Source organism: Pongo abelii, chromosome 6 (assembly GCF_028885655.2).
Source record: "Pongo abelii isolate AG06213 chromosome 6, NHGRI_mPonAbe1-v2.0_pri, whole genome shotgun sequence".
In the NCBI taxonomy this organism is placed as follows: Eukaryota; Metazoa; Chordata; class Mammalia; order Primates; family Hominidae; genus Pongo; species Pongo abelii.
In genome coordinates, this window is record NC_071991.2 from 100,294,082 (window position 1) to 100,320,546 (window position 26,465).

The 26,465-nt window shown below is 37.0% G+C and overlaps 1 protein-coding gene across 1 annotated transcript in view; it reads right to left on the reverse strand.

Moving 5' to 3' along the window:
- Window positions 1-26,465, reverse strand: part of RELN (reelin) — a 521,559-nt gene that overhangs the window by 147,156 nt on the left and 347,938 nt on the right. Inside the window, exons 17-20 of the mRNA XM_024250358.2 lie at window positions 25,885-25,951; window positions 21,591-21,824; window positions 20,755-20,916; window positions 15,398-15,634 (exon numbers count right to left, since the gene is read on the reverse strand). Of these exons, the coding sequence (XP_024106126.2) occupies window positions 15,398-15,634; window positions 20,755-20,916; window positions 21,591-21,824; window positions 25,885-25,951 (700 nt within the window). The remainder of the gene's footprint in view (window positions 1-15,397; window positions 15,635-20,754; window positions 20,917-21,590; window positions 21,825-25,884; window positions 25,952-26,465) is intronic.

The following is a 26,465-nucleotide window of genomic DNA, read 5'->3' on the forward strand; positions in this document are numbered from 1 at the left end:
TAGGGGGCAGCAGCCATCTTGTGACAATAATGGAACATTATTAGATAAAGACCTCTCTGCTGAGATTGTGGAACAGAAAAGTGAGAGAACCTGGGTCCCCAGTGGCCTTGTTAAGGTGCTCACAAGCCCAGGACTGCCTATTCTAGGACTGCTTGTTACAAATGACAGGCAAGCCTCTTTAATTTATGTTATGGTCAGTCTTTTCTTGTTGTGTTTGTTGTAATCTACAGCTGAACGCATTTCTAAGTGATACATCTGTCATACTTCCTGGTACTATATGATATCTATCCTGATGCCTTAATATGAAGCAAAATAACACAGAAAAGCACTTTAAACTCCAGACCATTCATAGCATTAGTCTACTTGATTGTCTCTGGTTTATTCAAGACTGGCAGTGATACTGGGTCTGTTTTCTTTCACAGACTGTGATCCTTTAACTTACAAAACTGCTCCTCTTTGCTGCTTGTCTAAATCAAGACATATTTATAAAGGCAAACATGAAGCTGAACTTCTTTTCTGTTACAATCATAGGAACAGAAAAGAACAGCCCACATCAGCATTTTGGGGAGAAATTCTGGAGAGAGAAGGCATTGGGAATCAGGAGGCTTAGCTTTATTTATATTGACTTGCAAGGTTGCCTCAAAAATAAAGCTCCTACATCTAATTGCAAGATTTAATGAGAGAATGGGGATAACTCCACTTAGGACAGGGTTACCTTTCTAGCATTCTTTATTCCCACCTCCAAGAAGGCTAGTAGGCTATGACACTGGCCAAATGGATAAGAGCTTAGTGGAATTTGAGTCTCCACAGTTCTCTGATTAGTCCATACTACAGCTCCTTTGCCTCACCCTCCCTTGCTTAATCTCATGTATTGCTGAGGATCTGTTTTTTGATAAGGTCGGAAGCCTGTCCACAGGGAGGGATCATATCTTATTCATCTCTGCATCCCCTAAAGCCCTCAGAACCTTGCCTACAACTCACAGAAGCACATTGTTTTGGACATCGTGATTTTCTAACAGCTGGATTATCTCACTTGACCTTTGAGTCAAGACCCTCTGGGAGACCATCAGGGATCCTTAACATTGTGTTATGGAGAAGGAAAATGGAGAAGCTGAGTTGTTGGCCTCAGGGTCACACAGTTACTAAAAAGCTAGAAACTAGGCCTTCTGGTTTCTCCTTTGAAGTCCTTTCTACTATGTCCTGCCTATCAAAGGCTCCCAAAGAATGTTTGTTAAATAAAATGAGCATGTGAGTAAGGTCTCTCAACTGGGGAGTAGGGAAGTTTAACAAAACTATAGTTACTTAAATGCTGTAATGAATACCGACAAGGTTTTGAGGTTATCTTCACTTAAGTAAATCAGTTTCTGCATTTTCCCAGAGCCTCTTTCCCATCTCCAGAAAAAAGCCTCTTTTATATGAAAGGCAGACACACATAGCCAAAGTGTTAGAATACTTGAGCCACAAAGTTTCTTAAAAGCAAATTCATGTCAAACAGCCAAGCTACCTAGGGAACTGAGCCATTTTTTGCAATGGAGCCCATCTCTTTAAGAGCAGTTTAGTATATAAGTCAATATGGATGAAATCTCACTATTCATGTGCCATAAGGGAAGCTAATGCATCCATATTCACATTTCTTAGAAATCTAAGCAACATTCTATTATTTTCAAGGGTCCCACAGAAAAAACAGCTCTGCAGAGCTCATTTCTAGAGAAACAGAAGAGCCATACAATGTTGTTTTTGTTTTGATACCATTCAGAAGTTATATTCATCTGAAGAAGAAGAGGTGAATGAATCTACGCCTCTCTGATATCATTCTTTTATTGGTTATGTTCTTGTAATCATCAAAGAAATGTTTACCAGATTAGATAGAAAAACTTGTTGATGTTGTGGGCTTAAAGGCAGCATTTTAACTCACTTGTTATTTCTATGATATTACATTTCAAAACAAACAACCATATTATTTTAGTGGATTATAGAAATTGTATACTTATTGGAAAAAACAACCCGATAATATAAAAGCAGCATTTTTTAAAAGGTAAAAATGGGCAATTCCACCTTCTAGAGATGACCACAAAATGTACAGTTATGTTTTGGTAAAAATACTTAGACAGTTTTTCTCATGTGTACACACACATACTTACTTTTCTTTTTTTAAAAAAATTATGAAATCATAGTAAATATGCTTTACTCCTTTTTACAACTTTTAATTGCCATCTTTCTATATTGAAAAAATATGGTGAGACATTTGATTTTTAATGAATCAAGCCAATCTTCAATTATAAAAATTTGGGGAGGTTGTTTTCACTTTTTACTATTATAAGAAATGCTTCTATAATATACAGTATATCTTTGTGCACTTGTCCAATTATTTTCTTGGGATAAATTCCCAAAAGCAGATTGCTTTGTTAAAGCAAATACACACTTAAAAAGTTGACACTTATTGTCAAGCTGCCCTCCAAAAAGATTGCACCAAGTTACATTTACCAAGAACATCAACAACGACTGAGGTGCCACTTCTTACTACTTGTCAATACTGAACTTTGATGATACTTTTTATTTTGGTCACTTTATGCCTACACTCTCTTAACCTACATTTTTTGATTAGTAAAGAAGTTAAGAGGCTATTCATGTTTATTGGCTATATACATAGTGTGTGTGTGAAGCTTTTTCATGGACTTTGCCCATTTTTAAAGTGGGTTTATTTTTACTTACTGATTTGTAAGAGTTCTTTACACATTGAGGATATATAGTCTGTCATATGTGTTGAAAATATTCCCTTGCTTCAAATTTGTTGTAATGTTTTGTTTCTTTAGGGAGGTTTGTCCTCCCAAAACACAAGTTTAAAATTTTTAAGTAGTGGAATATGACTGTTATAGTCCCTGATTCTGGTGTCATGTTTTATTGGTATCTTTTGAGACTGTCTCTGAGCCTAGTTCATGATATTTTCATAAATGTCTACTTGACATCTGAAAGGAATCTATATATATGTGTGTGTATATGTATATATGCATGTGTGTATATATATATGCATATGTGTATATATGTGTAGATATATGTATATATATGTGTGTGTGTATATATATATTCCTTTCAGATATATATATATATACATTTTATTTGTAGGGTACAATCTTTATCTACTAAATCTTGCCTGTTAATTACTGCTATAGTTTGGATGTTTGTCCCTCCAAATCTCATTTTGAAATTTGTTCCCTAATGCTGAAGATGGGTCCTAATGGGAGATGTTTGGGCCATAGTGGTGGATCTTTCATGAATGGCTTGGTACTGTCCTTGAGGTAATGAGTGAGTTCTTGCTTTATTAGTTTCCCTGAGAGCTGGTTCTTAGAAACAGCCTGGTACCTCCCTGCCCTGTCTCCTGCTTCCTCTGTCGCCATGTCATCTCTGTACCCACTGGCTCCCCTTCTCCTTCTGCCATGAGTGGAAGCAGCCTGAATCCCTCACCACAGGCAAATGTCGGCACTGTACTTCTTGCGCAGTCTGCAGAACTGTGAGCCAAATAAACCTCTTTTCTTTACAAATTACCTAGCCTTGGGTAATCTTTATAGGAACAGAAATGAACTAAGACAATTACCTTCTTAATTTGTCTATGTTCTCACTTATTTTTTGTTGGCTTGATCCATCAAGGACTAGAGCATAAAATTAAAATAACACTCTAAATTATTGTGGTTGTAATTTTCCATTTGTAACTTGAACAGGTTTTGCATGATAGTCCCCATTCTACGGTATTCAATGTGTGGACTGATTTTACCCTCCCATGGGCTTCTCCCTCTGATACCACCACCTGTTACTGGTCTCTAGCCTCTCGTTCTGCCTAGAAGAGGCAGAAGCTACAGCTCCAAATTTGGAATCTCTCTACCCATGCATTTTGGCATGTATTTACCCAATACTTCATTTAAAATGTCTTTATGGATTTCTAAGTGGATAGAGAACTTCTTATTTATCTAGTTAAGATTTTTGGGTTATGTCAGGAATCAAAAATTTTTTGGAATACACGTGCTTCTCAGCATCTGTTTCAGGCTCTTTTTATACTTTTTTTCCCTAGCACCTGTGTTGTTTTGCTTATCTTTACCTTTCCTATTTAAAGTTCACAGTGTATATTCTTCAGCTTTTTCATTCCCATTCCCATTCTCTCAGTTTGGAAATTTACACATAGTTATTCAATTCAGGGCTAGAATCTTACTTTAAGCTAGATAAACTTTTAGGCCAGTAAAAAACATAAGTTGAGTTTCTTGGCTGCTGTTAATTAAGTATTTACACTGGCCGGGCACGGTGGCTCACACCTGTAATCCCAGCACTTTGGGAGGCCGAGGTGGGCAGAGCATGAGGTCAGGAGATCGAGACCATCCTGGCTAACATGGTGAAACCGAGTCTCTACTAAAAACACACACACACACAAATTAGCCAGGCGTGGTGGCAGGCACCTGTAGTCCCAGCTACTCGGGAGGCTGAGGCAGGAGAATGGCATGAAACCAGCTTGCAGTGAGCCGAGATCACGCCACTGCATTCCAGCCTGGGTGACAGAGTGAGACTCCATCTCAAATAAAAAAATGAAAAAAAATTCAGCATTTACAGAAAGATGCTATCCAATGAAAACTCACATCAAATTGGGTACTTAGTGGCAGTTTACTCTCAAGGATCAGATAACTTCATGGGAGATAGAATTGGGGGGAATGTGTCCGCTGTGAGGTTCAGGTTGTCTGTACACAATGGCCATGATGACCACAAATGAACGCTGTCTCCTCTTTCTAACTGGGCTATGTGCACTCACAGCAGTGCTGCTGTGGGACGGGAGATTCTTTCAGAAGCCACAGAGAGCAGCTCCTCCACCCCTTCTGTTGAAGTCCAGATTCCATTTTCAGCCCAGCCACTCGCCCGTGTCTCCTGTGGAACTAGGCCAATTTACCCAACATTTCAGATGCCAGCAGCTAATTCCAAAAACTTTAACAAATATATAGTTTTAAAGTTTATAGAAATTTGTTGGTGAGATCATGGTTTCAAAGATTTCTGTCAAGTTTCTGTTGATGAGTCTTCATTTTGCCCACCTCACGGCATTTTTAGAAAATGCGTGTCAGCTGGAGCAATCTGTGGACGAAAAAGCAAACCTCTGCTAGGTGCCTGCTGGAGGGGAGTCAGTGCAAAGCACAGTGTGGGCTGTGGCCCCCAGAGAAGAAGGGAAAGAGGGAAACCAAGGGTCAGAGATGGGCCGACTGCAGGAGACCACGCACCCAGGGAAGAATCAATCCTCACAGCTCTCATGGTGCCTGCCCGCCTTTTGTCAGGAAAGAGTGTGTGTGTATGTGTTCGTGTGTGTGTGTGTGGGTGGGTGTGTAGATAAGTTGTCAGGGGCAACATTTCCCTGCCACTAATGTGGGGATGAAGGTGATCAGAAGAGCCTTAGCTGTTTCCAGCTCCTCCTGCTTCTGTCCACAACTTCTGATATGGTTTGGCTGTGCCCCACCCAAATCTCGTCTTGCATTGTGGCGCCCATAATTCCTATGTGTTGTGGGAGGGATCCAGTGGGAGACAACTGAATGATGGGGGTAGGTTCATCCATACTGTTCTCATGGTGGTGAGTAAGTCTCATGAGAACTGATGATTTCATAAGGCTTTTGCTTGACTCTCATTTTCTCTCGTCTGCTGCAATGTAAGACATGCCTTTTGCCTTCTGCCATGATTGTGAGGCCTCCTCAATCACGTGGAACTGTGAATCCATTAAACCTCTTTTTCTTTATAAATTGTCCAGTCTCAGGTATGTCTTCATTAGCAGCGTGAGAATGGACTAACACAACTTCAATTCATCTCTGATCTCATGCTATCCAGAACTCCCTGACTCCTGTTTTTCTTATGTTGCATCCACATTATCTCCAGATTCAATTTCGGTTGAAAAGAACTCACCTGATCCACATTTTTTTTTTTTTTTTTTTTTTGAGATGGAATCTCATTTGTCGCCCAGGCTGGAGTAACACTGGCACGATCTCGGCTCACTGCAACCTCCGCCTCCTTGGTTCAAGCAATTCTCCTGCCTCAGCCTCCTGAGTAGCTGGGATTACAGATGCGCACCACCACACCCAGCTAATTTTTGTATTTTTGGTAGAGATGAGGTTCCATCATGTTGGCCAGGCTGGTCTTGAACTCCTGACCTCAAGTGATCCACCCGCCTCAGCCTCCCAAAGTGCTGGGATTACAGGTGTGAGCCACTGCGCCTGGCCTAACCTGATCCATATTTATACCACTTATCATTAGGATTTGCCCTTTCAACACACTCCTGTCTCTCTCAGTTCTTTTCTGTCTCCTCTATTTCCTTGAACATCACTTCCTTTTAGAACAGAACACACTGGTTGATGTAGTCAGGCCTGACAGCCCTGGCTGAAAACATTTAGCATGGAGGGGAGAGAGAAAATACACGAAGAATCTTTGAAATTATCTTTCTTTTTCCTTCCAACTATGTGCAACCACGTGCCTTATTTAGAGCATACTCAAGCAGAGCCATTTTAGGACTTCTGTAGGATCTCGATACTTTTAATTTTGAAATTTCATCTCACTTCACAGCAAACATATTAAAATGCACCTATGTCTCACATTAAATATAAATATTTTGGGTTGCAAAAAGTAGTCAAATGGATTTTGTAACATTGCCTTTAAATTTTATTTGGCTACTAGTAATGCATTTAATATACTTTTGCTGTGACTTCTCAGCACACTCAGGAATCTGACCAAAAAATTATTTTCATCTTGAAATTTTATGAAATTAAATTTAGCAATTAATGAAGTTAGCCTAATGTTGTATTTTGTAGACATTTAATTAAAATGTATTCATTTCATTTTGGTGAGTTTCTTATCATATTTTTGAGATAATACACATTTTTGCAGCCCTCGGACTTTTCCCAGTCTCCTGGAAATCTTGGAGGCTGCAAGCCCTGTGCCCAAAAGGAGTAATGGGAGAGATTCCTACGCAGAGGCACAGCTCACACAAAGGTGCCGGGAGAGGAAAGAGCTTGGCTTGTTGGTGTAGAGAGAAGGAAGTGCAGTGTGACTGGAGTAGACTGAGTGAAAGGCAGCAAGGCAGGGGAGGAGGCTGCAGAGGCTGACCCACATGGCTCAACCAGGGCCTATAAAGGAGATTTTGTGAACCACTGTCCATAGAAAATAACTGTGTTAGACTAGGCTGGGTGCCGTGGCTCATGCCTGTAATCTGAGCACTTTGGGAGGCAGAGGCAGGTGGATCACTTGAGGCCAGGAGTTTGAGACCACCTTGGGCAACATGGCGAAACCCTGTCTCTACTAAAAATAGAAAAATAAGCCATGTGTGGTGGCAGGCGCCTGTAATCCCAGCTACTCAGGTGGCTTAGGCACGGGAATCGCTTGAACCCGGGAGGCAGAGGTTGTAGTGAGCTGAGATCGTGCCACTGCACTCCAGCCTGGGCAACAGTGTGAGACTCTGTCTCAAAAAAATAAAAATAAAAATAATTGTCTCAGACTGCTAAATTTCTGTTTCAACAAACCAGAAAGAAGCACAAATCTAAACCATCAAATGTAGACTTTTCTTGCGGTTAATTTGTTTAGCGGTCTGTCTCCTTACTTCTGAAACCTCACTCAGCTATTTAGTCCAAAATTTTATTTAGTCCAAAAGAAAATTTTTAGAGAACTCTAACTTTGGAGAAGTACATGACTTAAAAATTAACGCTGTGGACATCAACATGCCATAAGTTTTAGAATATGGCCATTGAATCCATCCCTTAGGCAGGTCCTGATCATTACTACATCCTCTAATATATATCTTCAAATAGTCCATTCATCCACTGCCACCATCTTATCCTAAGCACATGCAGGTGACATTACTAGCATCCTCGCTGAGCTCCTTCTACTGCTCCTTCTATTATCCTCTACCTCTATTCTCCACAATGCAACCACAAATATTTTTTAAACATAAGGAAGATTATGTCATTCCCCTGCTCCAAATTATTTGTTGGATTCCTGTAACACTAGAGTAAAATCCAGAATCTTTATATTGTCCTATGAAGCTATATGATCTAGTTTCTTGGCTGCCTCAGGGTATCTGCCTTGCTGTTCCCTCTGCCTGCAAAGCTCTTTTTCCATACTTTTACATAGTTGTCTCTTTCATTATTCTAGACTCTCATGTCTCCCAAGGGGGCTTCCCTAACCCTCTTACCTAAAATAGCTCCACTCTCCACTTCTGCCACATAAAACCCGATTTCTCTTACCCTAACAGCACTTATCACTGTCTGGAATATTATTATGAATTTGAGTACTTGTTATTTCCCTCTAGAATGTAAGGTCCACAAGCAAAGGGCCTTTCTATCTTCGTCTCCAACACTAATTGCTACACTTTTAGTACAAATAGTGCTTGTACATCAATCAATAAATAGCTGAATGTATAAATTAGTCTATCAATAAATGAAAAACTTCAGGTAATGAAATCCTCATGGTGCAAAAGCTAAATAAATATGCTCTAGCTTAGAAATTCACTTATAAATCTATTCCATTATGTTAGCAATTTTATAGAGGCACCAAAAGTCTTCAGTACCAAGAATACTCTTCACAGCTGTTGAGAATAATAGGAAGTGACTTTTCCATTTGTCACTCAATGTATTTACCTATCTATCTGCTAAGCTTCCTAGACAATCATTTACTGTGAAATGGTCGTTGAGGTGGTTCCTGGGAGCCATCTCACCTGGACTGACTTCCTTCAGCAGTACAATTTTAGTTGATTTACTGCTCTTTTTAAGAGTCTTTGTAAGAAACAATTCCAAGAATACTCTAAGCTTGCTAATAAACTATTTAAACAGACAAAATTTCTGTATAAGCTATAGGTTAATGTTTCGTGAAAGGAAAATCCTAACAAAATTTACTTGGCTGTTATTCTATAGGTTGATTCATTTTATAAAGGATTGTCAGTAATTTTTTTCCTTGTAAACCAAGGAATACAGCTATCTAATATTCCATTTAGGCACTAATCTGACTCCTCCTTTGCTCATGTCTACCAACAACACAATCCTTACATTAGTATCAGGCAAACACTGACTAGTTTCCCAAGATTGGTCTAAAGGAATAAAGATCTGCATGTAGTAAAGATTCTGATTCTGATTCTGCAAACACATATTCCTATTTCAATAAATTAACCAAAAGGTAGCAGAAGGAGAGGTAGATCTCATTTTAAAATGTGTGGTATAATGCTTGCTAACTGTGTGCAGATCCTTCTGTGGGCCTGAATGTCCCTACAGAAGCAGGTTTATGCAGCATGAGCTCTGATGGTCATTCTCCAGGTCATTTTGGAAAACTCTTTGAGTTACCCATTACTACACATTATTATGGATTCCTGATGGTCCCTATAACCTACATGTACCTTAACAAATAACCCATCTTGTGTAACTTAAAATTTCACCTATCATTCAGTTCTGTCACATTATTATATAATAATATAATACTAAATTACTGGTTAATTGTTAATAAGCCACGGTACTATTTTCTAGTTCTTATGCCAAATGAACTGTATTTAACTTATGAGATAGACAGGCTTTTAGGATCCTTTTTAATCTGGGATTTTTGCCTGGGTGACTGCTGCTTCTCATAAAATATACAAATAATTTTTTCTTGTTCATGCTCATAAATACCCCGTGAAATATGAACATATACTTTTAAAATGTCCTGAACATGCAGCATTTGTCAATTCCCTTTGACTTGGGCCACCCACACTGCAACTGTTCTCTTCATTTTACACCTCTAGCTTCCTACTCTCTCGGGCTGATCACGCCACCTGGGGCTGGTGTGGAAAATCAGGCTTCAAAGGTCCTCCCACCACATCATCACATACCACTCAATGTTACCCTTTTTTCCTCATGTCCCCCCCCCCACTTTTTTTTTAAGTCGGAGTTTCACTCTTGTTGCCCAGGCTGGAGTGCGATGGCACGATCTCGGCTCACTGCAACCTCTGCCTCCCAGGTTCAAGTGATTCTTCTGCCTCAGCCTCCCAAGAAGCTGGGATTACAGGCATCTGCCACCAGGCCCTGCTAACTTTTTGTATTTTTAGTAGAGATGGGGTTTCACCAGATTGGCCAGGCTGGTCTGGAACTCCTGACCTCAGATGATCCACCCACCTCGGCCTCCCATTGGGATGACAGGTGTGAGCCACCGTGCCTGGCCTCCTCATGCCTTTTCTAATTCACAGCTGATTTCACTTTTTTCATTTTGCTCTTTTACTTTCTTTGTACTTTCACTACTTTAAGAAATTTCTTTCTCTAAAAAATGACCAACAGATGACTAGTGCCAGTGATTTACTTGTGTTAAAAAAAAGAAAGCTTTAATTAAAAAAAATAAAATTAGACATAAGGAATGAGTACCTTCTGTCTTTTATGCCCATGAAAGTACCCAAGAGGCCCTTCGAACGTTTCTACATGTGTCTATCTTTAAATCTTTTAGTTATATCTGCTGTTCCTCAAGCATCATTAATGATAAACAAAAACTATAGCTTTTCTTATCTTAATTTTTCCTTTAATTATTAGTAGAGTCATAGTACTTTTTTCTACCTTTTTATTGCAAATGAACTGTGTTTAAGTTACATTATGAGATAAACAGGCTTTTAGGATCCTTCAGGTATGAGATTTCCTAGTAACCTAATCACTCACCATTCACAAAATACTTTCTATGATAACATATTCAGTGTTGCTAGAATGTAATCCATCTGTGTAGTGATGGTGATTGGCATTTAGATAGGAAAGTACTGGCAAAAATAAGTACACCCACTATGAGCTTTCTGTTGCACAACCCTTCAACCTTCTCCCTCAGCCAAATCTAGTTTATACAACAAAGCTTTTATTTAACATTTCTTTTTTGATCTCATTAAATTTCAGAGAATGCTCTTTTGTATTGCTCAGGCAAAATAATGTTTGTTAGCTTCTAAAATTCAAAAAAGTTGCTCATTATGTGGACCTTATAGGTACCAGTTGTCTTCCTTTCAATGAGACAGTGAAGGGAATGGAAATGGCAGGCTCATGGTAGGTATTTGCTATCTATGATCTCATTTAATCTTTACGACAATTTTGAGAGTAAGTATCATTGCTCCCATTTTACAGATGAAAACCTCAGGCTCACATGTATCCCCCCTTTTTTTTAAGAAGAAATAAAGAAAAAAATAAAAAAAAGATAAGGTGCAAAGAAAAAAAAAACTCAGGCTCAAAGAGGCTAAATAAATTTCCTTGAATATGTGGCCTTTTGATGTTACTGTTTTGATTGATATGGGAACAGGTTTGGTGATTCAAAAAAGAAATCATTAAAATATGTCACCTTCTAGAAATTATAAAAGAATGTGCAAGACTGGTGTTCTCACTCTATGCCCAATTAATAGTTCATTATTAGGGACTGGCAATGGAGTGAAGCTCAGATATAGGGCAGTGGTTAGAGTTGGAGTAAGGGTTAGGGATGGCACTAGCTCATGAATGGGATGAAAGACAAAGATGGGATGAATGGGTAGAAATTCTGGGTGGAGCTAGAAGTCAGGGATGTCTGCCGTACATTACTAACAAAACTCAGTTATTTCCTCTTTTGATAAAGTTGCTTTGATGCAAACTTCCTAAAGCAGCTACATCAAAATATATACTTCTCAAAATTCCTCTTTAGTTAAAATTATCTGGCTTTAATTTTACAGCTTCTAAGTGGCAGTGTGAGAATTTGAAATCAGGCCTATGACCTCAAAGCCTATGTTTCTACCACACCATATTTCCTAAAAACAATTGCCAATTCTAAATGCTACAACAACTATTCTCTCTCAATTGTATACTTATGTATTTATTTAGAGACAGAGTCTTGCTCTGTCACCCAGGCTGGAGTGCAGTGGCATGATCTTGGCTCACTGCAACTTCTGCCTCCTGGATTCAAGCGATTCTTGTGCCTCAACCTCCCAAATAGCTGGGATTACAGGCATGTGCCACCACGCTCGGCTAGTTTGTGTATTTTCAGTAGAGATGGGGTTTTACCATCTTGGCCAGGCTGGTCTTTGAATTCCTGGCCTCAGGTGATCCTCCCACCTTGGCCTCCAAAGTGCACGAGCCACTGTGCCTGGCCTACACATTTTAAAACCCAAACTCCATATTTAATACGACAGCAATTTCCTTCAAACCTGTTGTATCTAGCTGGTTTATTAGATGGGGCAGAGGAATGTTAATGTTCCCTTGGTATTATCACTAATAGTATTAGATGCAATATTTAATAAACTTCAATTAGAATTCTTCCCTTAGTGATCTTAAAATATATGTAAGAGATTTTAAGGAATATTAGAACCTAAAGCAGACAGAAGTTCTGAGTTCAGACACTATGTATGGAAGAAAGTATTCAAAGAATTCAAAGCAATTCATTTCTCCACTGGAAAAAAGTGCTCTAGGATGACATACTGGAAAGTGATTTGTAGCATATTGACTGTAGTTCTTCTAATGAAAAAGCAATTGTCCAAGTTTTCCCTGAAGAACACTCTGAGTAACGACAGTCTATGCTCATGGAAAGTCATGAGTTAGAAAATGAGAACCAAATGAACTAACAGCTGAGAAAAACCAACAATAATTTGACACCAGCCATTTGTAAGACCACACATATATTTCAAAATTTCCCTTGAGAGAAACAAGGTCATTGAAGGGCAGAGACTGCATACTTAAATATGTTTAAATAATTTTTACTTAATAAGACAATATGCTCCAAAGGTTTTACATTTAAAAAATGACAGCTTGTTTTAGGACTATGAGATTATAATAAATAGTTGGTCAATATCATCACTTAAATTTTAATATTGTAACAAGTATTTCTGAAAAACATCCCCAAGGCGAATTCACGTTAAATCTTGGACAATGTATTCCCCAACAGGGGCAGAGAGAAAACAATGTCACTAAAAGGGGTTTATTCTGACTCACTGGCTAAGAAAATAGGAACAGTTTGAGATCTTCCATGTTGTTTCATTTTAATGAGAAGCAAGCATTTTTCATGTCCTTATTAAAGTGGTTAATGTGTTTCTCTAGTCTCATTATCACCACCAGGGTATACTCTCTGTTGTTTCATAACCAAGACAACGCCTTTTCCTTTCAGAGAAGATCAGAAAGTCAAATCGATTGCTCACATGTGGTTGTTAATAAAACTCCTATAGTGCTGCTCAAAGTGCCCATGGGGATTGTACAATTATTTATGTTTTCTTATGGTTTTTCTATAATTACTGTGATTGTACGTTCACAAAGTAAATGTATCTCCACCAATTAAAGCAGTGGTGGGTTAAGAATATTCATCAGACTTGTGTGAAGGGATATTGTTCTTAGGGTTTTGATCAAAGCACAGAAATTAAACTGCTGTTATCATGCATTCAATGCAAGTGTTAAATTAAAATGCTCAGCAACTTTTGCATTTATCTGAGCAGATGCTAACTATGTATGAAAATAAACATGATACAGGACTTGCATTCATGATATGATTCTTTGTTATATTAAAAGTGTTAGGAAAAAACTCTTCTATACAAACTTGAAGGATATAGTTTATGGTACATGATCAGTTTGAATTACTGTCAATTCAGGTCAATTTAAATGTTCAGAAGCATAAAATTCTAAGAAATCTCATTTTGTTCTACATCTTTACACCTTATTTGCTTTAATCCTTTATTTTCTTTAAAGTCTCCAGGACTAAGAAAGAACATCTGTAAAAACAAGCATCTGAGGCTATCAAATAGAAAATGTGTTGCTTGAGCCCGGGAGGCGGAGGTTGCAGTGAGTTGAGATCGCGCCATTGCACTCCAGCCTGGGTGACAAGAACGAAACTCTGTCTCCAAAACAAAACAAAATAAAACAAAACAAAACACAACAAAAACCAGAAAGAAAATGTGCAATATAACCTTCCCTACTCTGTCTTATAGAAATTTAGAAATTTCATTCTATCCAGTTTGACAGTGCTTGCAGCAAAAGTGACCAGCTGTACTTCCATTCCATTAGCTGTCATTTTGATGCTAGAATTTTAGCCTGCTGTGTGTGAGGTCTGACTATACATGCACAAGTCCCACCAAAGGTAATTTTCTGTGCGATAGTGTGTAAAATTTACCTCTAATTATAAGGTCACTGATGGGTCATTTATGATATGCTCTCTGGAGGCAACAGTGGTGAATAGCTTTCAGTGAGATTCATCTGAAGGAATTAAATTGGTCTGACCATGACTCAATACAAAATAAAAGTCTCTTAGAAAATTATTCTTCAATCGTATTTTCAGTCCTAAAGGAACCTAGAGAGGGGCAGTATACACAGTGGTGAAGGTTGTGGGTTTTGGAATCATGCAGGACTGTGTTTAAGTCCAGGATCTCTGGGCCTAGAAGACCCTAAAAGATCTGGCCTCTGCACATCTCTTGGTTTCCTTGACACTCACTACCTCACTACCTGGTCTCCAGGGCAACTGGCCTCCTTCCTGGTCCTCGAACATGCCATGGTCACTCTTGCCTGGGGGAACTGTGTGCACCGCAAAGTTTCCTGTAGTTGCATTTCTCTTCCTCCAGATCTTCATGTGGTTGGAGCTTCCATGTTCTCCCACTTTCCAATCAGTGGAATGTGTTATATCCACCATGTGAACTACACAAAGGTAGCTTTCTCAGAGAAGCCTCTTGGGAGTTTCCTGTGTAAAGTAGCCAGCTCCTGACCCTACTCAACACTGTTGTATTATCCTACTGATATACATGAAGTACTAATCACCTTTAAATTATTGACTGTTTGTTGTATAATTAAATTCACATATGACCACAAGAGGAAAAATCTAAAAATGAAGGGTACCTTAATTAGGTTATCCCACAATTTTGAAACCCCACTGGCATTAACTATATGAGTCACTGGTCCAATAGTGTTTGATAACATGGATTAAAAAGGAGATGTTGGCTAAAAATACTTCTGGGGACTTATATAAGAGAGCATGAAAACAGAGCTACTCATGATAAATTTTATTAAAATAGTCACTAGAGTGACTTCATGTTTCATTATGAACCCCATGGGCCTCTGAGGGAGAATATGGTTGTCACTTTAATTACTAACACTTTTTGAAAAGGTTTTTTTTTTTTTAAATTATGTAACTGGGAAATTAAAATTTGAGATTAATAAATATGGGAAAATTTTGTTTATTTAAATCTATCAGTATTTTGTTTTCAGTCCTCTTTCCCAAGACATTTTACTTGTAGACACACAAGTAGGGTTGTGCAGACATACTTGTAACGACTTGAAAACAGTAGTTCTGTTTTCAAGTAGTTCCTGTTTAGTAAATACGTGCCAACAAATGACTAAGTGCTGAACAGACTGGAAGATCATCCTCATGTTCTAATTCCTAGTGCAAATTGTAACAATAACAATGATGAAATCCTTACCAAAGGGTCCAGTCGTGGCCACAGTATGGCTGAACATTTCCAAGGTAGAATCCCAGAGACTGAGTAACCTCCACAAGATTGGTAAAGTCAAGACTAATGCTGTTGAAAAGTACAGACGTCATGATAATCTCATCAATAGCCCATACATCTTCTCCCTGGGAAGAATGATATGGTTGCCACCATCTGAACTGAATTCCAAACTGCCTTGCATCATCTGGTAGTTCTACGGAGATTATTCTACAGAAAAAAAAAAGTCAAAATTCAGATTATTTTGGTATCTTAAAACACAAATATTTATAGTGGGATAGATTTCCCCTGAAGTATAGTATTAAAGAAATAGTTCTCCCATGATTATAAACATTTTTTTTTGAGATGTCCAGTTTCCTGTCTGTTTCCAACAAAGTCTTCCACACACACCCCAAAATGTAACTTTGCTTTCACTCATCTGCTTTTGAAAAAGCTCTCAATAAACATGGTGGTCAAAGTGACAGTATTCATCATAGTCTAATAAAGGATCTTGGACAGCTTGTTACACATATCACAGTTTTGGCTGTTTGGAACCAGGACACTTCCTCATTCCCATGAGTTTAGCATAGTGTGTGAGGTCATCTGCTGTGTCATGGCAGCTATGACAATAAACCTGTATCTGACAAATGGGGAAGAAAATTAAGAATAATATCTAATTTCCAGGAGCAATTATTGTACACAGCAGCAGGAACCATATATTAATTGCCACTGCAATGACACCTACTTGAAAGCTCCATAAATCACAGTACCATGCTGATCGCATCCATACACAGGTGAGATGTGAAGCAAATGGCAAATGGAACATTTGTCACCGTCAAAGTACAATTAAACACCAGGAAAGGTGCTTGCAGTAAAGACACATTGAAAGGGCTGAGTTTTTTTTTTTTTTTTTTTTAAACTAATGAGCAAATAAAAACTTCCTAAGCCAGGTGACTAGTTGAATAACTTAGAAAGAAATTATTTTAAAACTTCAACATCTAAGGCTGAATTTACTGAGAAACTGGATTGGCTTTCATATTTTTATTGTGTGAAGAAACATGCTAAACCACCTCTTGGGAATCTGCTGTTTTACATATTGAAAGTTATTTGAAAAATAATTACCTATTTTTCCTTTAGATAATTTGTACATGGATATATGGGGTAGACTAACATGACTATCACCATTGATTATACAAAGAGTACAGAACTGGTAGGACTTGTTGCAATAGAAGAAAACATATTTTCTAAATAAAGGAAAATCCATATGCAAATACAGAAATAAAACTTTAAAAACACTTTTTTTTTTTTGAGATGGAGTCTTGCGCTGTCGCCCAGGCTGGAGTGCAATGGCGCAATCTCAGCTCATTGCAACCTCTGCCTCCCAGGTTCAAGTGATTCTCCTGCCTCAGCCTCCCGTGTAGCTGGAACTACAGGCACATGCCACCACACCCAGCTAATTTTTGTATTTTTAGTTTCACCATGTTAGCCAGGATGGTCTCGATCTCCTGACCTTGTGATCTGCCTGCCTTGGCCTCCCAAAGTGCTGGGATTACAGGCGTGGGCCACTGCGCCTGGCCCTAAAAACACTTCTTAAACTAAAAATACATAGCTATAATACATTTATGAATTTTAAATACTTTCTAAAATCCGTAAAATTTTTCATCAGTGTAAATTTATTAGAAGAGTCAGGTTTTGTTAAATTAAGTATTTTACTAATTTTCATTTTAATTTTTCGAATCTGTTTATTAAACAAATGCATATATTTATAAAACTACATAATATATAGAAAGAAACTAAATAAACTATATTTAAACTGGTTTAACAATGAAGATATCAGCCATTGATTTAATAATTTAATTTGTTTAGCATTATGTTATTAGAAAGTTATATTTTTTCTTCATATTCATTATAAAAACAGTTAATATTCTCTCTGATGAAAATAAATTATTATTTTTTAACATAACAACTGGAAACTAGAATTTCCCAAGCAACTTTTAAGGAAAATAGTGTATATGAATGTGATAGTAGTGACTGAAGTGACCAATATTTTCATGGCAGAGGTGTTAAGACTATGGGTCTGTAATCCGACTCTTGGGCCAGAGTTCCCACTCTGACACCTAATGGTTAATGATTTTGCAACTGTAGATAAAGCACTTGGCTTCTACGTGTCTCGGCAGCTTTATCTGTGAAATTAGAATAATGCTATTCTTATGGCAAGGGCCAGAAACTTTTTTGTCTGGTTTTCACTATTATGCCTTAGTACCTAGAGCGGTATCTGGCACATAATAAGGACTCAACAAATTTTTGCTGGATAGTACGCATTATCAGTATATGCCTGATAGAGATGTGAGTACAGACGCACAAGGAGGTTAAATAATCTCTTTAAGGTTAAGCAGACTATAAGTGCTAATGCCAGGATTTGGACCTGGGGAACTTGGCTCTAGAGCCTTGTTCTTAACTTCTACATCATATCTTTGGGTGTAGGGGGAGTTCTTGATGATTTCACCACTCTTTGCCAATTATAGTGGCTGGTTAGAATAGCTGTGTAACTGTCTGGTTAGAATATTCCTAGAAGAGAACGCAGAGACTTAAGTCAACCTTCTGCCTCAATCTTCCTTTTGTTTGTAGGTCCTAACCTCATAGATTTATTTTTTTAATGTTTTATAGTAATATGTACTATTGAATTGGGTGACATATAGAAACAAAGAGGAGGCCAAATATAAAGATCAAATTGTTTAAAAAATGTTTTACAATGATATACACTATGGAATTGGATGACACGATAGAACAAAGAGGAGATCAAATATAATAATCAAGACATAAAAATAAACTAAGATTAGACTTCATAGTAATTTTAGAGTAAAAACAAGCCCTATAATTAAGAAGAAAAGCTAGGATAATTTTAGTCTCACCAGTGATACATAATTTTAAATTAATAAAAATACTAATTAGTTCACAAGACATTCTAGTCAGTTTGAATTAAAAGACTTAGATATATTAAATTTTTATTAATAACAAGCAGATAGAGTTCTTTTATTTACTGAATGAACCATAGGCAAGCAAATTATTTAAAATAGTTGAGGAATAATAGTGGTTAGCCAACTAGCATGTCTAATTTATGAATCACACTTCATTTTTGAACAACCATGGCATAAAAAAGCAATATGGAATTCACGGCAATTACAGGCAGCAATTTACACTGAAGGAAATACAGCAAATGGCTAAAGGCATCAAGATATATTTAACTTTCTTATGAAGAATTTACATGGTTTGTATTATTTATCATATAAAATATGTTATCTAGAATATATCAACTTCCCCTTCTGCCATGTCACCTTTTATTAATATTTGTAAGAGAAAGGGGGTGGGAGGAAGAATCTCATGGACAGAGATAAATATATATATATATATGTATATATATATAGAAAATTAAGGCGTTTTTGCTACCATTACCACGTTCTCCTTTTAAAAAAACTCCACTCTGATCTTAATCTTTCAAGCCATGCACATATCTAATACTGAAAAGCCACCTTGATTCTTAGAAGAAAAATGTTGCTGTCAAATGGCAGGCAAGATTAAATGCGCCTTTGCAATAGCACATTAAATGTGTAATTATTTTTCATATCAACAAAGATTAATTAAATTTCATGATATAGATTGATTACTGAATTTTGCAGCTGTCCATCTTTGTTAGAAAAAATTGTGCTTTAGGCCAACTTAACTTAGGATAGTGACATTTTCTTCATGCTTTCATCATCATTAGCTTGATTTTTGTTTAATTTTCTTTAATGGTTACTATGGAGAGTCTATGAAAGGTTTCTTTAGGATTCATGTGTCTCTACTCAGTAAAAAAGTTGAGTTTAGCACTAGATTTTTACCTATACAGGGAAAATACACAATACAGCTGGTGCATTCTTAAAATTTTATAATGTATAACATTTATAAGTTATAATAGATGTTAATCATTATCTGTTACATGCTACTTCATTTTCTATGAAAATAAAAGTTCTCATCTATTTGCAAATACTTAAATATGGGGGCAGTTCTAGGGAAAACTGTAAAATATATAAAATATATCATCAGTCCCCTCTCTCCTACTTTCCTTAACCCTGTCTTTTTTCCAGGGTGCCAATGCAAACTTTCGTGTCCAAATCCTTCTGTCTTTCTCATCGCCTCATGATTAAAATATACTTCCAGGAAGTGAAATGGAATGTTAGTCCATTTATATGTGACTGTGAATGTAAGCCACAGTATCAACTACTCTGATGGAATTTTAACTTTAAACCTTAATTTTAAGCTTTCCCTATCCTCCTTGTCCCTTGATATTTTTAAAGGAATTTCAGTGAGTAGCTCAATAAGTGTTTAGGAGTGGAAAGGATCTTTCAGACACACCTAAAATTATACCACTAATGGTGCTACTATTCTGCCAACATTGAAAGACAGCCCAGCTTCAAGTAAGACTTAAATCTGACAACTGATACTACATATGATGAAATCTATACACTAAAGAAAAATAGAAATGGCCTAAAGGGCTTTAAATAAACCCTAACACCCCATTTTTGCCAGAGACACTATACATGCTAAAAAATTTCCTTGTATTCATTACTTAACTATATTACATGTAAATCTTAATAACATATTGGTTATAAGATATATATCATATATTTTATTACAACATATTAAAATATATCACTAGTATTTATCAACAGCATTTATAATTTAGTGCCATATTATAATCCTGTGTAATAGTTTACATTATAGTTAAATAAGGAAAATAGTGTTAATTACTTTTCTCTCTTTTTTTTTGAGACAGTCTCGCTCTGTCACCAGGCTGGAGTACAATGGCGCAATCTCGGCTCACCGCAATCTCTGCCTGCCGGGTTCAAGTGATTCTCCTGCCTCAGCCTCCTGAGTAGCTGGGACTACAGGTGCGCACCACCACACCCAGCTTTTTTTTCCGTATTTTTAGTAGAGACAGGGTTTCACCATGTTGACCAGGATGGTCTGAATCTCCTGACCTTGTGATCCACCTGCCTCGGCCTCCCAAACTGCTGGGATTACAGGCATGAGCCACTGCGCCCAGCCTACTTTTCTCTTGATGCTTATAAGCATCAGAATATTTCCCGTAGATCCATATTTAAAACTATGACAATAAATTCCTTCAAATGATCAGAAGTCAGTGGGACAAATGGATGGGTCAGCTTGGTAGTTTTTCACTGCAAGACACATCAATCTTTGTGTGCTCCATCTGTCAATGGAAAAATATCTAGAATTTTATACCATTTGAATTATGATTTCCCCAGGAGAAGATTTCACTCTACAACCATTTTTCCAAATGCTTTCCAACATACCTGGGCTCATGATAGCTGAGATATGAATAATGCTCCAGGAGTTTCCAAGTTATCCCATTATCATAAGAATAATGCAACAAAACTCCTTCACCAGGCTGGTCAGGGGCTCTGCATGTGCTCAGAACAGATTTGCTCCCCAGTCTCAGCGTGAACTGGAGAAACCTAGACAGAAATTGTCTATAATTACTGTATGCATAAACATTTTTAATCATAATGTTCATTTTGGTCTTTAAAGAATTTCAAACACATTGAAGTGAACTACTCCCAAATTAAGTTTCTATTCACCCCTCTTTCATAAAATGTAAGTAATTTCATTGTGAGATGTATGAATATGTGTAGATATTTATGTACATGTTGACATACATATTTTATATACAGATAGATCCATAAAAATATTGACTGGATGTTTATGCACATTTGTATACTATGTACTTGTGTACATACACTTAAAATGCCAATCACTTCTTTACTGCATTATTTATTAGACACTGGGGGAAGGGAAGTTGTAGAGTAAATCTAATCAGCCTCTGCAAGCTGTCAAATAAATAAAACTACATAAATAATTAACTAGCTCTTGGCTTAAGAACATAGTTTGATGCTAATGTTTCATATTTTAAAATACCTAGTCAGTCATTAATATCCAAGTCATTGGTGAGCCTCCTAATTTACTAAAAACTAGGGCAAATTAACTCTCAATAAACTGTAAGCTCCCTCCAACCCTAGTTAGAAATGAGAAGATGTCTATCAGAAAAAACATAAGAAATAAAAATTGACATATAACTAAATTCAACATCAGTATCTGGTTTTTGTATGTATTCTACCCCGCCTTCACTCACCTGGATTGGGAGCTGTCAAGGAAGGATGTAATTAGCTGACGCCGCCCATCTTTGTTGAAAACCAGGGCCTTACCGCTGGCCAAGACACCACAACCAAAGCTGACTTCAGCACCACGGATAGAGTAAAAGTTATGGTAAGAGGAGAGCCTGGAACTGCCAAAGCTTTCAGAAATAAACATTGGGAATGTCTGGGATGCCATCTCACAAGCTGGGCCAGAAAATCCAGGGTCACACCTGAAAGAAATATGGTGAAATTAAATCTTAAACTGTTGGCTGTTTCGGAGATTCTCGAATCTACTCTGGGGAGGAAGAAGTCCAGAGGCTAGGATTTGATTGAATGGTAAATGAGGCTCATTAGTCTTTGGAGACTACTGAATCTAAAGACTTGATAAGGGCTAATCAACTGCAAATATTCCAGACAAATACAGTCTTTGCACAGTCCTCCCATAAAAAGCCTACGATTAGAAGAGTAATTCAGCAGTTTATCTAAAATACATCTATGTTCATACACATTTCCAACTTAAAATATCTGTAAAAGGTTTATGTATAATTTTATTCATAATAACGCTCATTAAATTTATAAAAGAAACAGCATAAAGCACTTCTAATAAGATACCCAGAATAAATTTTTTCCAAGAACAAATGTTAAAATACATGTTATGTTCGTGATAGGAATTAATTTAAATATTTAGAAACTATTGGAAAATGAATCTATCTTTAACTATTTCAAATGTATAAAGGGAATGTGTACACCCTTGACCTAGACAGATGTCCTTAGCAGAACTGTGTTGTCTCTCAGTGGACTCTCCCAAATTAGTGGCACTTCAAGAAAAACAAACCTTTCCCCACTCCCCAACAACCTGCTTGCTTCTATGTGAGAATGTGCTGTATTTGTATTAGCTGACTAGAATATACAGGAGTGCCCCAAGTTTTCTATCAGTGAGAAAACCTCATCACAGATGAATCAGCAATGGAAACATCTATGTTTTAAGGAGATTATTCATCAGGAAATAGTTTCAAATTATTTGTTTTTACTGTGCTATTTCCTTCTCACTACATTTATAATGTTGCTCAATTGGTATCTTTTTGAGTGGGGAATTCTCGTGGGAGCATTCAAAGCTTGCTGAAGTCTGAAACAAGCCTTTACAAAGCAAGTGTACCAATGAAGTGATACTATGGCATGACTCAGGATACTTCTTTGGCAGTACTACTGAGACTCAGGTCTATGCTGGCCTCTCAGGGAGTCCATGGAATGTAAAAATATGCTAAATTAAATGCCCAGTTTTATGTATATTGGATTTTCTGGGGAGGAGGTCCACAGGTTTTATCAGATTATGAAATAAATTGGAGCCTAAAATGCTAAGAACTACTGTAGCATGAAGTTTGAAGGTTGTCTTGATATCTTAAGTAGCATCAATAAGGGGATGAAAGGAAAGCCAATATTTACTGGATGAGCCTTCTTTCACATGTTGTCTAATGGACTTAGACTGAATAGCCAAGTTGTTTCCAAAAAAGAATTTTTAAAATCAGCTAAATTGAACACATTTTAAAGTCAGGAAAGTGAATGTGTTTTACCACAGTCACGAATTGGAATTAATTTTACTTAGCAAGACTATCTATTCCAGAGTGCATTTCAGGGCAATTACATTTTTGTGTATCTTAAATGTGTCTTCTCAGGACAAGTGACTGGGAGAAACTGGTGATCGTTTAGAGATGACTCACATTGGAGTCACTTTCCATTTAGTCGTTTTAAAAGTCTACTTTTAATCAAAGGTTATTCAATTGACATATAATGCTGATAGAGATAAAGCAGTTTTTTAAAAATAATTTTTTAAAAAAACGAAAAACTTTGTAGTCTTTGTTTCTCAGCAAAACGACAAGGTCACACACATTGGTGATTTCGGGTATGACACGAGGCTCTCCTGACTCCCAATATGTCTCCTACTGATCCATCTACACATGCTTAAATTTAGCAGTATAGTCACCCTGTAATGTCAGGAAAAAGACCCCACTGTTAAGCTACATGGATGACACTCGTGAAGAAAGGGTTCTAATGCTCTGTCTCCTCATTAGCATCTCTAACAGGGTTGGGCTTATCAGGTTAGTAGGGTGTCCACCTAGAGAACCAGGCCTGGGATTGTACACAGGCCAGGAAGTGTTAGAGGGAACACGAGAGGGTAGAATCTTGATAGCAAATAGCAGTAAAACACGGGGGAGAGGCGGAGTAAAGAGGAGAGAGAAAAATATCAAGTTGCAAGGGTCCCAGATTCAATGATTTATTTAAAGGAAGTAAGTGGTATTACATATACATTTCTTTTCTGTGCAATTTTGCTCAAATTCAATAAGGTACACATTGCTGGAAAAGGAGGTAGTAGTCAAATTTTTGCCCAGCCGTAAGCGAACAAAGCCAATGAGTATTACATAAAACATTGTTAGAAATAGGGAAAAACACTAAAGTTCCAAATGGTGAAAATATTCTGTAAAACCTCAGAAGGAGGAAAAGACTATGACTATTCGGAATAATGTATGGTGTCGAAAAAGAACAATGTCCAAAAGCATAAAGCTACCATTTAGATTTCCGTTTGTATCCACCATGGGTGGCATAGATGGTAGCCTTAATAAAACCACTTAATTCTAAGAGGAATATGATACACATAAAATGAAGTCTGAAGTATAACTACTGTAATTATAGATAGGTCGTTTTAGAAATACCACTTTCTATTTTTTGAAAATAAAAGTTGTCATTTTAGGATTTTTTTTTCCCAAAACTTTTTGGGAAAACATCAGGATTTGCAAAACTATCTGGCCTCATGTTAATTTTATTTGAAATACACTAAGAAGATAGTCTGATTATGGATAATGGATGCACATAACAACTTGAGGAAAATATCAGCCAATGTTTCATAGATCTAATGAGCAGTGTTTTGGAATAGGAGTTGGTAGTTTTACTAGAAAACACAGGGATGCATATTCAGTTTTGAAATATAGATGGAAGCTTTTCAATTCTTCACATACTTTATAAAAAATGTCCATTGGGCAAAGTGATCCCTTTGCTAATTAAATTCACTGAAATATAGTTAGAAAGTTAAAAAGCCACACTAATCTAAATGTCAACAAGTGCTTGGCTCATACATGCAATTTCTTTTTTTTCTTTTTCTTTTTTTTTTTGAGATGGAGTCTCACTCTGTCGCCCAGGCTGGAGTGCAGTGACGCGATCTTGGCTCACTGCAACCTCTGCCTCCCGGGTTCAAGTGATTCTCCTGCCTCAGCCTCCCTAGTAACTGGGATTACAGATGCACGCCACCATGCCCGGCTAATTTTTGTATTTTTAGTAGAGATCGGGTCTCACCATGTTGGCCACGCTGGTCTTGAACTCCTGACCTCAAGTGATCCACCTGCCTCAGCCTCCCAAAGTACTGGGATTACAGGCATGAGCCACCGTGCCCAGCCTACAATTTCTAAATGATCCAGGTTCAAAGCTCTTTTATGAGTTCTCTACTCATTAACTACTTAGCTAATTGATTAATTACTCTTTTTGTTGGACAGACAAGAAAAAGTAGACTAGATGATCAGCTGTTGAACACTTATCTTTATAACAAATGGCCTGTGGTTTCAGGAATTCCCAGAATATTTTATAATTAAATATTAATATGAGAATAACATAATAAATGTGAATATCCATTTTTTGGTATAAACATAAAATAATTCATTGGTGGTAATTAGCTATTACATTATTAATGTATAATTTCAGACTTCATATTCAACAGCGTTGTTTTGTAAAATACTTTATAATTTATTAAAGACTCAAATGATTTTCAAAAGTAAACAAGATGCTTAAGTTATATTTAAAGATGATGAATTTGCTTATCAAATCTGCTAAATTTGGTCCAGTCCAGTTTCCTTTAGCATTGGATCTATGGGTCATTACTGATTTTTATAATCATTTACAAAGCATGCTAGGAATTACAATGTGACTCATGAACACCCAAACAAGTTTATGGAAAAGGATGTAACTACAGGCAGGAAAGGCAGCCATCAAGCTGTGAGGAATTCCAATTTGTTCACAAATTCACATGAGGAATGCTAAATTTGTCCACAATTTAGCCTAATATAAAATGTATTAATTTTCACTTAAAAATACATTTGAATTACACTTAAATTCTATTAGAAATATCCAACTTTTTGTCTTAAAAAGATCCCCAATCCTAAAAAAGGTTATTAAATGACTTGTGACTTCAATACATAAATTACACATCAAAAAGGAGAAGCATAAGTGTTATTTTAAGATGCTTACTTGCAACCATGTCTAGTGCACTGTCCTCTGCCAGAACAGAATTTGAGACATGACGGGCCAATATAAACTGTGGGGGGGAGAAAGAGAACATAATCACAAAAACATAGAACACCAGTACAATTTTGTGAAGCAATACTCATGAAATATGGCCCCTTGTGTGTATGTTGTGTGCAGGAATCCAGGGTGACATATGGAATGCTGTGTGATAAGGTAACTGCTTAGTTACAAAGCTGCTGAAACGGTTACAAGTTATACAGATAATCCTTTTAAGATTTTAACATTTCATATCAAAGAAGACAGGAGCTTATAATTTGAATTCCTTAATAGAGTCTATTAGACAGTATTAGTGCTTCTGCCTTGAACATTCTACAAAGTTTATATTCATTAGGTAGAAAAAAATATTTAAAAAGGACCAATCTGATATATCACAATATGGAGAAGTCACACCATAATTTTCATTCCTATCAGGGGAAAATCCATAACACTGTGGATGACTGTTACATATATTTCTAAATATTAATCTACCCTTCCTGGAAATGAGGAGTTAAGAATCTGTTGTTGAGCCTAAAGGTTACTGATTG